Source organism: Cyprinus carpio, chromosome B4 (assembly GCF_018340385.1).
Source record: "Cyprinus carpio isolate SPL01 chromosome B4, ASM1834038v1, whole genome shotgun sequence".
In the NCBI taxonomy this organism is placed as follows: Eukaryota; Metazoa; Chordata; class Actinopteri; order Cypriniformes; family Cyprinidae; genus Cyprinus; species Cyprinus carpio.
This window is the reverse complement of record NC_056600.1, coordinates 30,469,522-30,483,489: the sequence shown is the minus strand read 5'-3', so window position 1 is coordinate 30,483,489 and position 13,968 is coordinate 30,469,522. Positions and strand designations below refer to the sequence as shown.

General features: G+C 38.6%; 1 protein-coding gene across 1 annotated transcript; it reads left to right on the top strand.

The window, feature by feature from the left end:
* Positions 1-369: 369 nt before the first annotated feature.
* Positions 370-9,510, top strand: LOC109058496 (tripartite motif-containing protein 16-like protein). Its single transcript, XM_019075687.2, has 9 exons — positions 370-621; positions 902-1,177; positions 2,241-2,303; positions 2,441-2,475; positions 5,839-5,934; positions 6,026-6,259; positions 8,014-8,173; positions 8,315-8,362; positions 8,987-9,510. Exons 2-9 carry the CDS (start codon positions 922-924, stop codon positions 9,508-9,510), a joined length of 1,416 nt encoding a protein of 471 aa, XP_018931232.2. The 5' UTR covers positions 370-621; positions 902-921.
* Positions 9,511-13,968: the final 4,458 nt, after the last annotated feature.

Genomic DNA, 13,968 nt, shown 5'->3' with positions numbered 1-13,968 from the left:
TTTGGTAGTTATATTAAAAAAAAAAAAAAAAAAAACTAAAGACAAATGCATCAATATATACCAATAAAACAAAATGGTTTCAAATTGAGTACAATGCATAAAAATGATGCAATGACTGGCAAATTTGAATATGAGCACATTTAAAGGGGTTTGTTTAAAAAATTTATTTATGTACAAAATGTATGTGTGGAGTTTTTTTTGATTGGTGGGTTTTATTTTATGTGCAAATGTGTGCATTGTAGAACTGCATTTTGCATTAAATTCATATGAATACTCATGAGATCACGTTGTGGAATGAGAACTTTTAAGAAACAACTGAAGACATCTTATTCTTTCCTTTCTGCTTCAGTTTACTAATGTAGTTTTTGTCTTTCTGTCTGTTATTGTTTATCCCTGCATCAGTACTGTATTTTACTCTATTATTTCTCAATCTATCTCAATCAGTCTGCTGCATATATCAGATAAGATGTAGGTGTGTTTGATGACAAACCCCAGAGCTTCTCTCCTGTCTCCTGAAAAACCAGTTTCACAGGTTTTTCCGGGGATGAGTTTCAGAGCTTTTTCTCAAGATCCCAGTACACAGGTGGAACGAGAAGCCTTCAAACGTTCTCATTTACCACGGTAAGTTATTAAATACTGACCTATCTATATCTTAAGTTTCCATTGATTCTAGACTTTCACAATATCACAATCGTTTTTGTACTAGTTAATCTCAGGTAATCTTTTAATCCAGGGGTGCCCAACATTGATCCTGGAGAGTTTTGCTTCAACCTTGAAAATTCACCTAACTGTAGATTTTTTGTAACCTTTAGAGCTCACTTACCTTATTCAGGTTTGTTTGATTAGAGTTGGAGTGAAACTCTGATAACACAAATGAGGTAACTTTCTGTATCTGTGTCAGTTTTTCTGCAGTGAAGGGTGATGGCGTCTGTTTCAGAGCAGCTTCTGGCCGCTCTGGATGATCTAGATGCAGATAAACTGAAGAGGTTTAAATGGCACTTTAAGAATTATAAGGGCTTTTCAGTTACTTATCTGGAGAAGGCAGACGCTCATGACACAGTGGATCTGATGATGGAGCGTTTCGGACCAGAAGAAGCTGTGAAATTCACGGTGGACATCCTGAGGAAGATGAACCACAACCATGTGGCCGAAGAGTTAGAGGAAAAACACAAGCAAGGTAACAGGTTTAAGTAAAAATATCAAAAAATAAATAAAAATGACTAATCATGGACCATCGAACAAACAAACAACAAAATAAAACAAATATATATAACAATAATATTCACTATGCAAATCTGTTTGATAAACAAAGTAAAGGTGTAGAAACCAATAATCATTTGCACAGGACAAATAATCTCTTTGAGCATTATGGCTGACTACATATGCCACAAAACATTGTTTCCTGCACCACTGACATTCACATTGAACTGAACTGGATCAACTGACTTGACAACATTGCTGGCTTTGTGGACCTGCTAAATGTTGTCAGGTCACATAAAAAAAGTCATCATTTCTAATTTGATTTCTGCAATTGATAACTTGCCAATCATTATCTAAATAAAATAAATACAATTTCTATGGAAATAAACTCTTAAAATCTGTCTTTTCAGTGAATATGTTAAATAAACAATGCAAATTTTCTGCGTATTGGAATGTTTTCACCAAGTATTTGCCGCTCTGTGATTGGTGCTCCAGCTATGAAATTACAGAGAGGCCAACAGTTTATCAGTGGGAGCATAATTTCAAATCACAGAAAAATTGACCATTCATTTCTTTCCTTTAAATGGGTTTGCTTTGTTTCGCCCACTGTGGGGATCCCTATGGAAAAAATATACACCAATTAACTAACTAGCTATTATTCACGTTATGAAAGCCACAAAGTGTGTATACACTCACAGAAAACAATGTGTTTCAATTTTATATACAAGGCGCGGAACAACGCAGCATCAGATCATAAATAGACACTTCGCAAAAGAAATGCCACAGCCGTACACTTTGTGCACAGCTTTTAAAACACATCAACAAACTTGTTCTTCCAGTGACCAACACCCACCTACACGCCAAACAATTCAGTCACACCTGCTGCAGGTACCCACAACAGCGCCCCGATCGGCTTGGATACAAATATATCTACACACATACATATTTCAGCTCAAACTTTCCTCTTTGCTGATGTACAGTATTTGTGTGGTTTAATGTTCTTGTATTTTCATTCTGATCTGTTTTTCTCTCTCACACAGCTCAGGCTGAGAGCAGTATTAAGGATCCTGCCCCTGCTGGAGCCGAATCAGAACTGATTGGGGGTATATATTGATCACTGTCTGCTCGTGTATACGTACCCCAAATCACATGTGGTAATACACCAATAACATAACACCTCATGGTTGTTGTGTCATGATCTATATCTTCAAATTATATTTGTGTGTGTGTTTAATAATAGACAAGAAAACCATACAAGATTGGGACGACATGAGGGTGAGTAAATGATGACAGAATTTCAAACTTGATGAACAATCCCTTTAAAACTAGTCCCTGATAAAAAAATTTTTTATAATGCTGACACTTTATTTTCACATTTCAGGAAACTAATTTGTAGTTTGAACCTATAACTTTGTAACATTCTGAGTCTGACAAAAATGAAACAAAAAGTCCAAAATGGTGCTAGTTACATAAGGTATTTATTTAAACAAACAAACAGGTAATCCACAGGTGAGAACACAACACCACAGGGTTAAACACAACAACACCAGACAAAAATGAATGAATGAATTGTCATTGTAACTAAGGATCAAACAGGAAAAGAGATCAAATGACACAGGAAACAAAGATAAGCAAATTAACAGTCCTTGAAAACAAAGAAAACCAAAAATGAAAGAATGACAGAAAGCTACGGGAATGGGGAGGGTTGAGCTGTAAAATGACTTAGCAGGTGGTTCTGGAGGTGGACTGGTGAAGATCTGAAAACAGGCACGAAAGCTAGCAGGAGAACCCTAGGTAGAGTAAATGGTGGAAGGACCCATGGAGGACGAGAGCCCAGAGTGAACCATGAGACAGCCAGGAGGAAGGTGACCCACAGCGGAACCGAGGCAGGGAGGAGCCATGGTGGGGATGTCAGGCAAAACCAGGGAGACGACTGACCAAGGTTGAGACCCAGGTGGATCTGCAGAGCTGCAGAGACCAAGCAACACTGAAGGTCCTGGAGACTGAGGTGAAGCAGAGGCGATGGGAGCCCAAAGTGAAGCTAAGGTGCTAGCGGACTGAGCCGGAGCCAGAGCACTCGAGGACTGAGATGAAGGCAGAAGGAAAGAGGAGCCCGCCGGAGCCGAAAGGGTGGAGGGACAAAGTGCAGCAGAAGGCCTGGAAGTCTGTAGTGCAGGCAGAGTGACGACTGACCAATGCAGAGCTGGAGGGATGTGGAAGCCTGGGTGAGCTGGAAGGACAATGCAGAACCGGCGACAACAATGAAGACTCTGAGCTGGGCAGGACCAGTGATAATGATGAACTAACATCTGACCACTGACAGTTATACTACAACACAAATGGATCCACTCCATGCTGTCCAGTGGGATGCGCAGCTGTGCCATACATATTTTAGTAGTAGCTAAATAAAACAGGCGATGCGCCAAAGTAGGTTAAGGCAGTGGTCCCCAAAGTGGGGGTCCCGACCCCCCCGGGGGGTCGCGGGACCCCGGCGCAGGGGTCGCAAGACGATTTCTATAAAAAAAAGTGGGCCCTATATATATATATTATATAGGCCCTATATATTTTTGTTGCAATTAATTTAACCCTTTCGCACGTACGATCACACCGGTGTGATCAGTCTAGGCTGGTCCTGGAGTGTACGATCACACCGGTCAGTGCATGACGTGAAATTCAAATGTGCTCTCGCGCGTTGGCTGGCGCTGAGCCAGAGACAGGCGCGCTCAGAGCTGTCATCAGAACTTTATAGTGTTTTCAACCACATAATGTTTATTTTAGGTTTCAGACATATAAGTACTAAAAAAACTATACATTTAGATTTTGTGTTTTTAAAATTGATGTTGATGTAAGAGGAAGTGGTAATCCTTTCCATTATAATTAGACACGTTTTATTCATATCAGATACACATTGTGTAAGTAACTTTAAACTTTACTGAATTATTCTCCCAGTTCACCATCCACTTACTTTTATGTATTTCGTGAGAAGTGGATGAATTCACATGTTGTAAATCCAACAGATCCGATTCTCTGAACTGTGTCTGCGGCACAAACTAACATAGCGGCGACCATCGCGCATACAGCTCAACTAACGCGATCGTTATAAAGGTGTTTAAACAACAAAAACACTTCCACTTGCATATATTTGACAATCAAAAAAGGGGAATATCAGCTATTTCATGCCATATCTAAACAAAAATTTGTGAATATTTTGAATAAAAAAAGGAACTAAAAAAAAAAAAAAAAATGACATAAAAGCAGATCATCATTCATTCAGCTCTGTTGTTGCTGCGATATGTCACGTGACAAGCAATGACGCGTCACCATGGAAACCATAAAGTGACACATTCTAAATAAACGGGTCGCCTTGAAAAACTCACGCTGGGGGGTCAGCCAGAATATTTTAAACTTACGTGTGAAAGAGTTAATTCAATACTTGTTAAATGGTGTTTGCAGAAAAGTCTGATACAAATAAAACATTTATATTATGTTATATTTTATTGTAGTGTTATAAATGCACACAAACACATGTAGCTTCAAGATATTGTGACATTATGACATTGAAATGTTTGTTGTAAATGAAGGGCATCGTTTTAATGTGTAAACCTGACATTGATATTGCATTATATGTGTGACACTGAGAGAAAAGAGGAAGAATTATTCAGCATGACACAGAAATGCTTTACCAAGTAATTAGTGTTTCTGACACGTTGGCCGTCGGATTAGCATGAGTGTGTGTGTGAGCCGCTCAGACCTACTCGACTGGTTCCTGATGGCAGAATAATGAACGAGTTCAACACAGTTACTTTCCAGTGTTGAGAGAACAGGTGTATATCGAGCGGCTCATGCAGAATTGTAACACTGATTTTGCACATAGAACAATAAAATATAACTTTGTGTGCTTTGAGACTTGGCATAAAATCGATTTGCTGTACATTTCACGCGACGGGAGGAGTTGTTGAGGTGGGGTGGGGGGGGGTGCGGGGGTCACGGGTTAGGCGACGGGGCAGCAGCGCATTTATCATGGGGGTCGCGGGCTAAAAGGTTTGGGAACCCCTGTGTTAAGGGGTAAATTAGGTGCAGATGCTGATACTTATAAATTAAACAAATTTCTCTGGCATACCTAGGTAGCCAAACCTGTGCTTACACAGAAGAAAGCCCTGTCTGCATGGCACTGTCCAGTATGGTTTTTGGCTTTTCTTGACATTCTGTTTAATTGTTGTATGAGCTGATATAGCCTATAACTGCAAAAATCAAGAAGGATTGTAAGAAGGATTCTCTTCAAGAATCTTATATATCCTAAAACTATACCAGAGTAGGACTATTATTCTGTCACACGGAAGTGTGGAAGAATTGATGATAGCACATGTTGATATTTGGCTGACAAATCAGTGAAAGGGGGTGTTTCATGCCTGACCACACATGGAAATTGAATATTCAAGCTGTTTATCCATGTCTATCCCTGAACCTAAAAATAATAAAATCAGCCTGAATTTCTGTTTTTTATTTATTTTTTTAATTTTTTGTTTCTGTGGTGTAAAAAAAAGGAAATTGAATAAAATTCAGCATTATTAAAAAAAAAAAAATCTGCTTTCAATGTTAAATCAAATAGTGAATAAAGTTGACTTGTTTAAATTCCAGCTGGATTTGAAGATAACACAGAGGATGTTCCGGCAGAGAATCCAGCAGAGACTGAAAGATCTTCAGCAGCTGGAAAAGGCTTTGGCATCTTATAAGGTTTTCGAGTAGTTTCCGTTAAGACTCTCCTCCAGAGCTGGAGCTCTTTCAGTCCCACTGAAGTTGTGTGATTGTGATTTGTGTCTACCAGCGCTCTGCAGAGACAGCAGTGGGGGACAGTGAGAAGATGTTTAATGAGCTCATGCACACCATTGAGAGAAGCCGCTATGAAGTGACACAGCGATTCAGAGATCAGGAAGAGACTGCAGTGAGTCAAGCTCAAGAAGGACTGGAGCAACTGGAGCAGGAGATCAATGATCTGAGGAGGAGAGACGCTGAGCTGGAGCAGCTTTCATGCACACGGGATCACATCCAGTTCCTGAAGGTAACAGACTTCTAGTGGATTTAAGCAAGATCCTGCTATGACAGGAGCACTTACAAATGGACTTCAGCTCTGAAAATCTCCCACAAACTGCACATTTTGTATGTCTCTTTTGTCTGAAACACCTATGTCTGGTCTTAGTGCCTCAGTTTATGAGCTCCCCTAACCTGAATCAGGTTTGTTTAATTAAGGAGACACGCAAAATGTTCATTGTTGAGGGACTTCAGGAACAGGGTTGAAATCCAGGAGCTCTCAACTCAACAAAAAGTTTTTGAGTACCATCAGTGTGGCCGGTACTTTTAATTGCTTTAAAAAAAATAAAAATAAAAATAAACTCTAGTACCTCGAAGAGTAGGTAAGGATATGTATATATATATAAACCCTTCTGAACCCAGGGGTGTCACATCCAGCTGAAAAGGGGGCAGAGTGCATAGGGCCCAGAGGCTGAGAGGGGCCCGACTGAGATTGCCACCCCAGGTCTATAACCAGACTGAGACAGCTGAACAGGTAGTTTAAGACCAGACTAAGAGTGACTGTTAGGTGTGTGCTCTTATACCGGTGTTGACTGAAGTGATGATGGGGAACAGGTGTGGGTGAGTTAGTGCAGATGAGGAATGTGAGGGATGTTGGGTAATGCAGTTTGTGGCTTGGTTTGTGAAGGTAGGTAGATGGTGGGAGTTCTTGACAAATATTTTCTTTCTATTAATTTTCTGTGGAGTTTCATCAATGTAAAACAAGTTCAGTGTAAACATTAATCAGATCCACAAAGACAGTGATGCTGTCAAGTCAGTTCAGTTCAATATGAATGTCAGTGTTGAAGGATGTGATTCAATTGAAAGGCAGCAATGGTGGCAAGAACTCCATCAGGTGACAGAAATGAAGCAAAAACATTGGCAGAACCTAGGTTGAGTCTGGGGGACCAGTTCTGGTGGACAGGTTATTTGGGAAGGAGGGTGTGTAGTTTAGAGATGTGTTTTTGACTGGCTTATGAGCGGCTTTGGGGACAGTGATGGTTCTTCTAGACAGAGGGGCAGGATCCAGCGGGTCTGGCTGGTCTGGAGGTCTGTGCTGAAGGCTCGTCTCATTGAGGGCTATGTTGTGGTATTCCTGGGTGCAGATCTACCAGTCTGGATACAGGTCAGATCCAAGTGACTATGGTAACCTTGGGATAAGCAACAACAAACAGGCCAATATATTGGTCTATGTATTTTTCTTATGATATAACATGTACATCGGGTGTTAACAGGAAGTGTTCCAGTTAATGCAGCCTAACAATTCAGTAACGGATTGGAATATTAGAAGCGTATTAGTGTGCTATGTGTAAGCCAGGTTAAAGAGATGGGTCTTTAATCTAGATTTAAACTGCAAGAGTGTGTCTGCCTCCCGAACAATGTTAGGTAGGTTATTCCAGAGTTTGGGCGCTAAATAGGAAAAGGATCTGCCGCCCGCAGTTGACTTTGATATTCTAGGTATTATCAAATTGCCAGAGTTTTGAGATCATAATGGATGTGAAGGGCTGAAATGCAACAGAAGCTCACTGAGATACCGGGAAGTTAAACCCCTTGGTGCTTTATAGGTAATCAGCAGAACTTTAACATTAATACGATGTTTAAAAGGGACCCAGAGCAGTGTTGAAGCTCACATTTTGCACCTCATATTTACGTAATCTTGTGTATGACCTTGAATGTCATTTATGTTTTTACTATGTTTCATTATTCAGTTTTGAGGTGATGAAATTTGATTTCTGTTTTCTGTAGAATTTCCAGTCTCTCTCAGCACTTCCAGAATCAACAAAAGTACCCAACATTCCCTTCAGTTCTTTCTTCTCTTTTGATGGCATGAAAGAAACTGTCCGTCAGCTGACAGACAAACTGAATGATTTCTGCAAAGAGGAGATCATGAACATCTCTAACAGAGGTAAAGTCCTGGAGATTCATCTGCTCTCAGAAATGAGTCTTCCATCATCTGATATCAAGGAAGAACATCATATTAGAAATGTGTTAGGAATGGATGCAGGATCATGAGAATCACACTGTTCATGTCTGTTGATTTCCACAGTCACATTCAACATCATTGCTTCTAAGACCAGGAATGACCTCCTACAATGTAAGTCACTAAAGCTGCGTTCACACCATCAGTGAATGTCATGTTGTTTATGCATGTTCCTATCCCACTAATGTTATTGGTAAACAGCTCATGTGGACATATCTTTAGCAAATGTGATCACATGATATTATTATTATTGCTTATAAATTTTGATTTATATTTTAATTGGTTTTTTGTTTTCTAGTAACAAAATAAAAATTATGATTTTGCAGAATGTTATAAACTACGGATAACTGAATCATTGACCAGATGAATGATCTATCAATACAAAATTTAAACTCACACTGCCAAATATGTCCAAAATGTAATTTTAAATTTGAATCTTGTCTCTAATAATAAACATTATACAGGGAAAAACTGTTTTAATATGAACTGCATCAGTCCTAAACTGCTAAAAAAAATTCAGCAATGTATGAATCAAACACTCAGATTGTTGATAGTGTCTTTTACGTGGATATTTAATTCATAAATCAGAGAGTGGAACAGGGCTTAATGTATGTAATGATGTAAATGATGATTTACACAGGATATCTGGTAAGATGCACTGAACATGAAGAGTGCGGCTAAATGAAAAGATCAAACAGATTCATTTTTCCAGATTCTGATGTGTTTTATCTCCATTAGATCACCATCAGCTCACTCTGGATCCAAACACAGCACATAATTGCGTCCAACTTTCTGAGAGAAACAGAGTGACGGCTAACACTGGCACAACTGAGCCGTATCCGGATCATCCAGAGAGATTTGGTCAGAATAATCAAGTTTTGTGTCGAGAGAGTGTGTCTGAACGATGTTTCTGGGAGCTGGAGTGGAGTGGAGATACTGTGTATATAGCTGTGTCATATAAGAGCATCAGCAGGAAAGGAGGTGATGAGTGTTGGTTTGGACATAATAATAAGTCATGGACTTTGTACTGCACGTCCACGCAAAATTACTTTATACACAATAGCAAATTTACGCTTCTCCCTGAAGAGTCCATAATCAGTCCTAGAATAGGAGTGTTTGTGGATCACAGTGCAGGAACTCTGTCCTTCTACAGCGTCTCCAGAAACACAATGAGTCTCATCCACACAGTCCAGACCACATTCACTCAGCCACTCTATCCTGGGTTTGCTGTTGAACATGGATCATCAGTGAAACTGTGTTGATGAATCAAAAATAGATTAACGAAAGATTCTTCCTATAATGATTTTGAGCTCAGCTTTTTTGGGAGTAATCTGGTTACATGTAACAGAATTATGTAATTTAATTACAAAATAAATTAAATGTAATCTGTTGCAGTTACTGAGAAAAAAAAGTGTAATTAAATTAAGTGACATACAGCCAAGTATGGTGACCCATACTCAGAATTCATGCTCTGCATTTAACCCATCCAAAGTGCACACACACAGCAGTGAACACAAACACACACCCGGAGCAGTGGGTATCATTTATGCTGCAGCGCCCAGGGAGCAGTTGTGGGTTTGGTGCCTTGCTCAAGGGCACCTCAGTCATGGTATTGCCGGCCTGAGACTCGAACCTATAACCTTAGGGTTAGGAGTCAAACTCTCTAACCACTAGGCCATGACTTCCCCTCCTTTTTTTTTCTTTCTTAAATTACAGTTCCTTATTAAAATATTAATGATTACAAAGGGTGTTACATTTGAATATTTTCATGCGCATACATGCGCACACAATTTTAATTGATTTCTTTCCCAAATTGCATTGACTGCTCTAAAATACAACACACCAAAGTCTCAGAAGTTTGGGACACAGAATAGGACACATGCTTATTTGATAACTATTTTCTTTTCTTTTTGGGTTTGTGCATAGGCTTTATTTGTTACATGAGCAGTTTTTTTTAAGGCACTGTTAGATGCCAGTGTTTCCTGTCATCACTATGCAAAGATTCGATTTCAATGACAGTATCAAACTATATCTTGTTATGATTTGAAATCAGTATTTAACCTCAAAATGATCTCAAAGTGAAAACAGCTAATGCTAAAGTCTGATTTTGTAGTGGCTGTGCTTTAATTATTATAATTTTTTTTTATCTTAATTTAAGTGAAGGATTCTGAAAATCTAACAGTAAATAGTGTTGAGTACTGCTGTAAGGTTGACCCTGCCTGCTTTAAATGTTTGAAAATGATTAAGTTTAGAAAAAATGTAGAAATATAAAAATTTGAATTTTAAATAGAAAAGGATTCAAACTTAATCAGTTATATTACTTCAATAAAGTAATTGAAATATTTACACTACTTATTACATTTTAAATAGGGTAACTTTAGCTGCATGATAATCAGTAACAGTGATATGTTATAGAGTCTCTTCTTTTCTCTTAATGACATTTAATACTGAGCTTTTCTCTCAAATTTTGTTCATGTTGATAATGTAGGGAATCAGAACTGATGTTCCACCTCATTTTCATCATATCCTTTACATCAGTGATTAGTGAGTATTTATCCTTTAATTAATGATTGAATAAAGTTTATAAGAGTATGCCTTGTTTGATTTAATAAAACTGTATCTTGAATCTTGTGTTTCTGTGAGCAGCACTACGTTTATTTTTACACACACACACACACACACACACACACACACACACAAAATGCTGTCAGCTGACTATTGCATTGTAGGTCACACAAGTTATGCAAGTCTTTCTTTAATATTCTCTTAGCAGAAAAGCATTTGTAAGCTTTATGGTGAAGTATAGACTTTGTGGTTAGGCTATAGGCTACAGGAGCTGTAACTGTGCTAATGTCATGAGACCATTTTTACTTGATCATTACTTGCATACTACAAAAATTGTACTTAGCATATGAACGAGTGTTATGTTGGCTGTTACATTCTCATAGGAATAAATAAAAGAAATCAGTCTGAGGGCCAGCACGTGATTAACACAGTCTATATTGTCAGCATTTCTACCTTTCACAATCATACGATCTTAGAACATTTATGTGTGTATGACAGCTATTGACAACCTAAGCACAAGCTCCACTCTTCACCACAATGGTAACCAAAAGAAAAACTTTTTTAACTTTTTGAACTCTTTTAAATGTTAAATAACTAAACATTAAACTTAAACTCTAACAGGCCTTTCCATTTTCATAAAAATGCAGAAAACTCAAGCAACTCTGCACGAAGGCACCAGTCTGAACAGCAGCAACACTGGTTGGATCAACAAGAGTGAATTATGTTCAGGGAACATTCACAGAATATGCCAAATGAAATTGGTGTGATCTCAATAAATTAGCATGAATTTTACTCATCAGTACATTTAACTTAAAGTTCAAATAAATCAGTTTAAATGTGTGGATATATGTGTCATAATTTTATTAAGTTAGACCGACAAGCAATTTCTTTTGAGTGTACAAAAATGAAGACCACTTCAAGCATACGTCCACTTTCGACACTGTCGAACACAACATTCTTTTGAATACAGTAGAAAACTTTGTTGGCATTAATGGAAGTGAATTAACATGGTTCAAATCGTATCTGACCACCATGAGCAGTGAATGAAGAGGTATCATATCGATCACAAGTGCAGTATGGAGTACCTCAAGGCTCAGTACTAGGGCCGTTACTCTTCACGCTTTACATGTTACCTTTGGGAGATATCATCAGGAAACACGGTGTTAGCTTTCACTGTTATGCTGATGATACTCATCTCTATATTTCTTCGTGGCCCGGCGAAACATACTAATTTGAAAAACTAACGGAATGCATAGTCGATATAAAAAACTGGATGATGAGTTATTTCTTACTGCTAAAATCTGAAAAAACAGAGACGTTAATTATAGGACCTAAAAGCTCTGCATGTAATAACCTAGAACGCTGTCTAAGCCTTGATGGGCTGCTCTGTCAATTCTTCGTCATCAGTTAGGAACCTAGGTGTGCTATTTGATAGCAACCTTTCCTTAGAAAGCCACGTTTCTAGCATTTGTAAAACTGCATTTTTTCCATCTCAAAAATATATCTTAATTACAGCCTATGCTCTCAATGTCAAATGAAGAAATGTTAATCCATGCGTTTATGACCTCAAGGTTAGATTATTGTAACACTCTATTGGGTGGTTGTTCTGCACACTTAGTAAACAAACTCCAGTTAGTCCAAAATGCAGCAGCTAGAGTTCTTACTAAAACCAGGAAGTATGATCATATTAGCCCGGTCCTGTCAACACTGCACTGGCTCCCTATCAAACATCGTGGCAGATCCTTTTCCTATTTAGCGCCCAAACTCTGGAATAACCTACCTAACATTGTTCGGGAGGCAGACACACTCTTGCAGTTTAAATCTAGATTAAAGACCCATCTCTTTAACCTGGCTTACACATAACACACTAACACATTTCTAATACTCAAATCCATTAAAGTATTGCTAGGCTGCATTAATTAGGTAAACCGGAACCGGGAACACTTCCCATAACACCCGATGTACTTGTTACATCGTTAGAAGAATGGCATCTTCGCTAATATTAGTTTGTTTCTCTCTCACTCCGAGGTCACCGTAGCCAGCAGATCCAGTCTGTATCCAGATCAGATGGTCACTGCAGTCACCCGGATAAAGTACGTATCCAGCCCAGATGCTGGATCAGCACCTAGAAAGGACCTCTACAGCCCTGAAAGACAGCAGAGACCAGGACTAGAGCCCCAGAGACAGATCCCCTGTAAAGACCTTGTCTCATAGATCAGGGGTCTCCAAACATTTTTACACCATGGACCGGTTACGTTTGGAAAATATTCTCACAGACCGGCTGACCGGAGGGGTGTGTGTGTGTGTTTATATATATATATATATATATATATTTATATATATATATATATATATATATATATATATATATATTATATAGTGGTTCAATGCATAAGCAAGAAAAAAAAATATTTAAAGCACAGAGAATGACAATGCTGTAAAGGGTACCTTTGTCCAAGATGGTCCTTGGCACAGATTCTCAGCAAAGACCATGAGAACCAGACAAGTCTCTGCACAGACCCTGTGGCTCCTTCACCATTATGGTGCATTCAGTCTTCAAGATGAAGGAACTGGATGATGATGTGTTGAAGGAGACGTGATGCCAGTCCACAATCTGAATTGTGATGCTGCCTGGAATTAAACCCAGACTGATCCTGGTTTCTCCCAAAGTTTTTTTTTTTCTGTCAGAAACTCCAAATTAATGACACACGCAAAGACTGGTTATCGGTTTTTTTATTCTCTGAAGCAACGATGGTCATGTCTGAGGAATACTTAAAAATGCAGTAATACACTGGGTAATAACACTGCAGACATCCCTTACGCAAAGAAAATATATGTCCTAAACGACATAATGGTATATTAAAAATTATACAGAAAAATATATTATGTAAATATATTACAATATATTGAATAATACATAAGGAATTTGTTCTGGAGTATGATTGAAAGGACTGTATTAGCTGAGGTCTGATATCTAGCCTTCCTCAAGTGTCAGTCAAAACACAAGGTCCGATCAGTTCTGTCCAAAGAGTTTAATTTCTTTTGGCACAGGAGTAATTTGCAACCAAGATGCACACAACACAGCTGTACACGGGCATTACAGGTGATCAAATAGGTATTTGTTTGTGAGAGTGTTTGTGGTCTACAATAAAAAA

Bases quoted from the DNA above. Each gene is read 5' to 3' on its own strand.
- LOC109058496 (XM_019075687.2), top strand. From the start codon at position 922: ATGGCGTCTGTTTCAGAGCAGCTTCTGGCCGCTCTGGATGATCTAGAT. The intron at 5,935-6,025 runs GTTTTCGAGTAG...TGTGTCTACCAG, and splicing joins AGGCTTTGGCATCTTATAAG to CGCTCTGCAGAGACAGCAGT. The intron at 8,174-8,314 runs GTAAAGTCCTGG...TGATTTCCACAG, and splicing joins CATGAACATCTCTAACAGAG to TCACATTCAACATCATTGCT.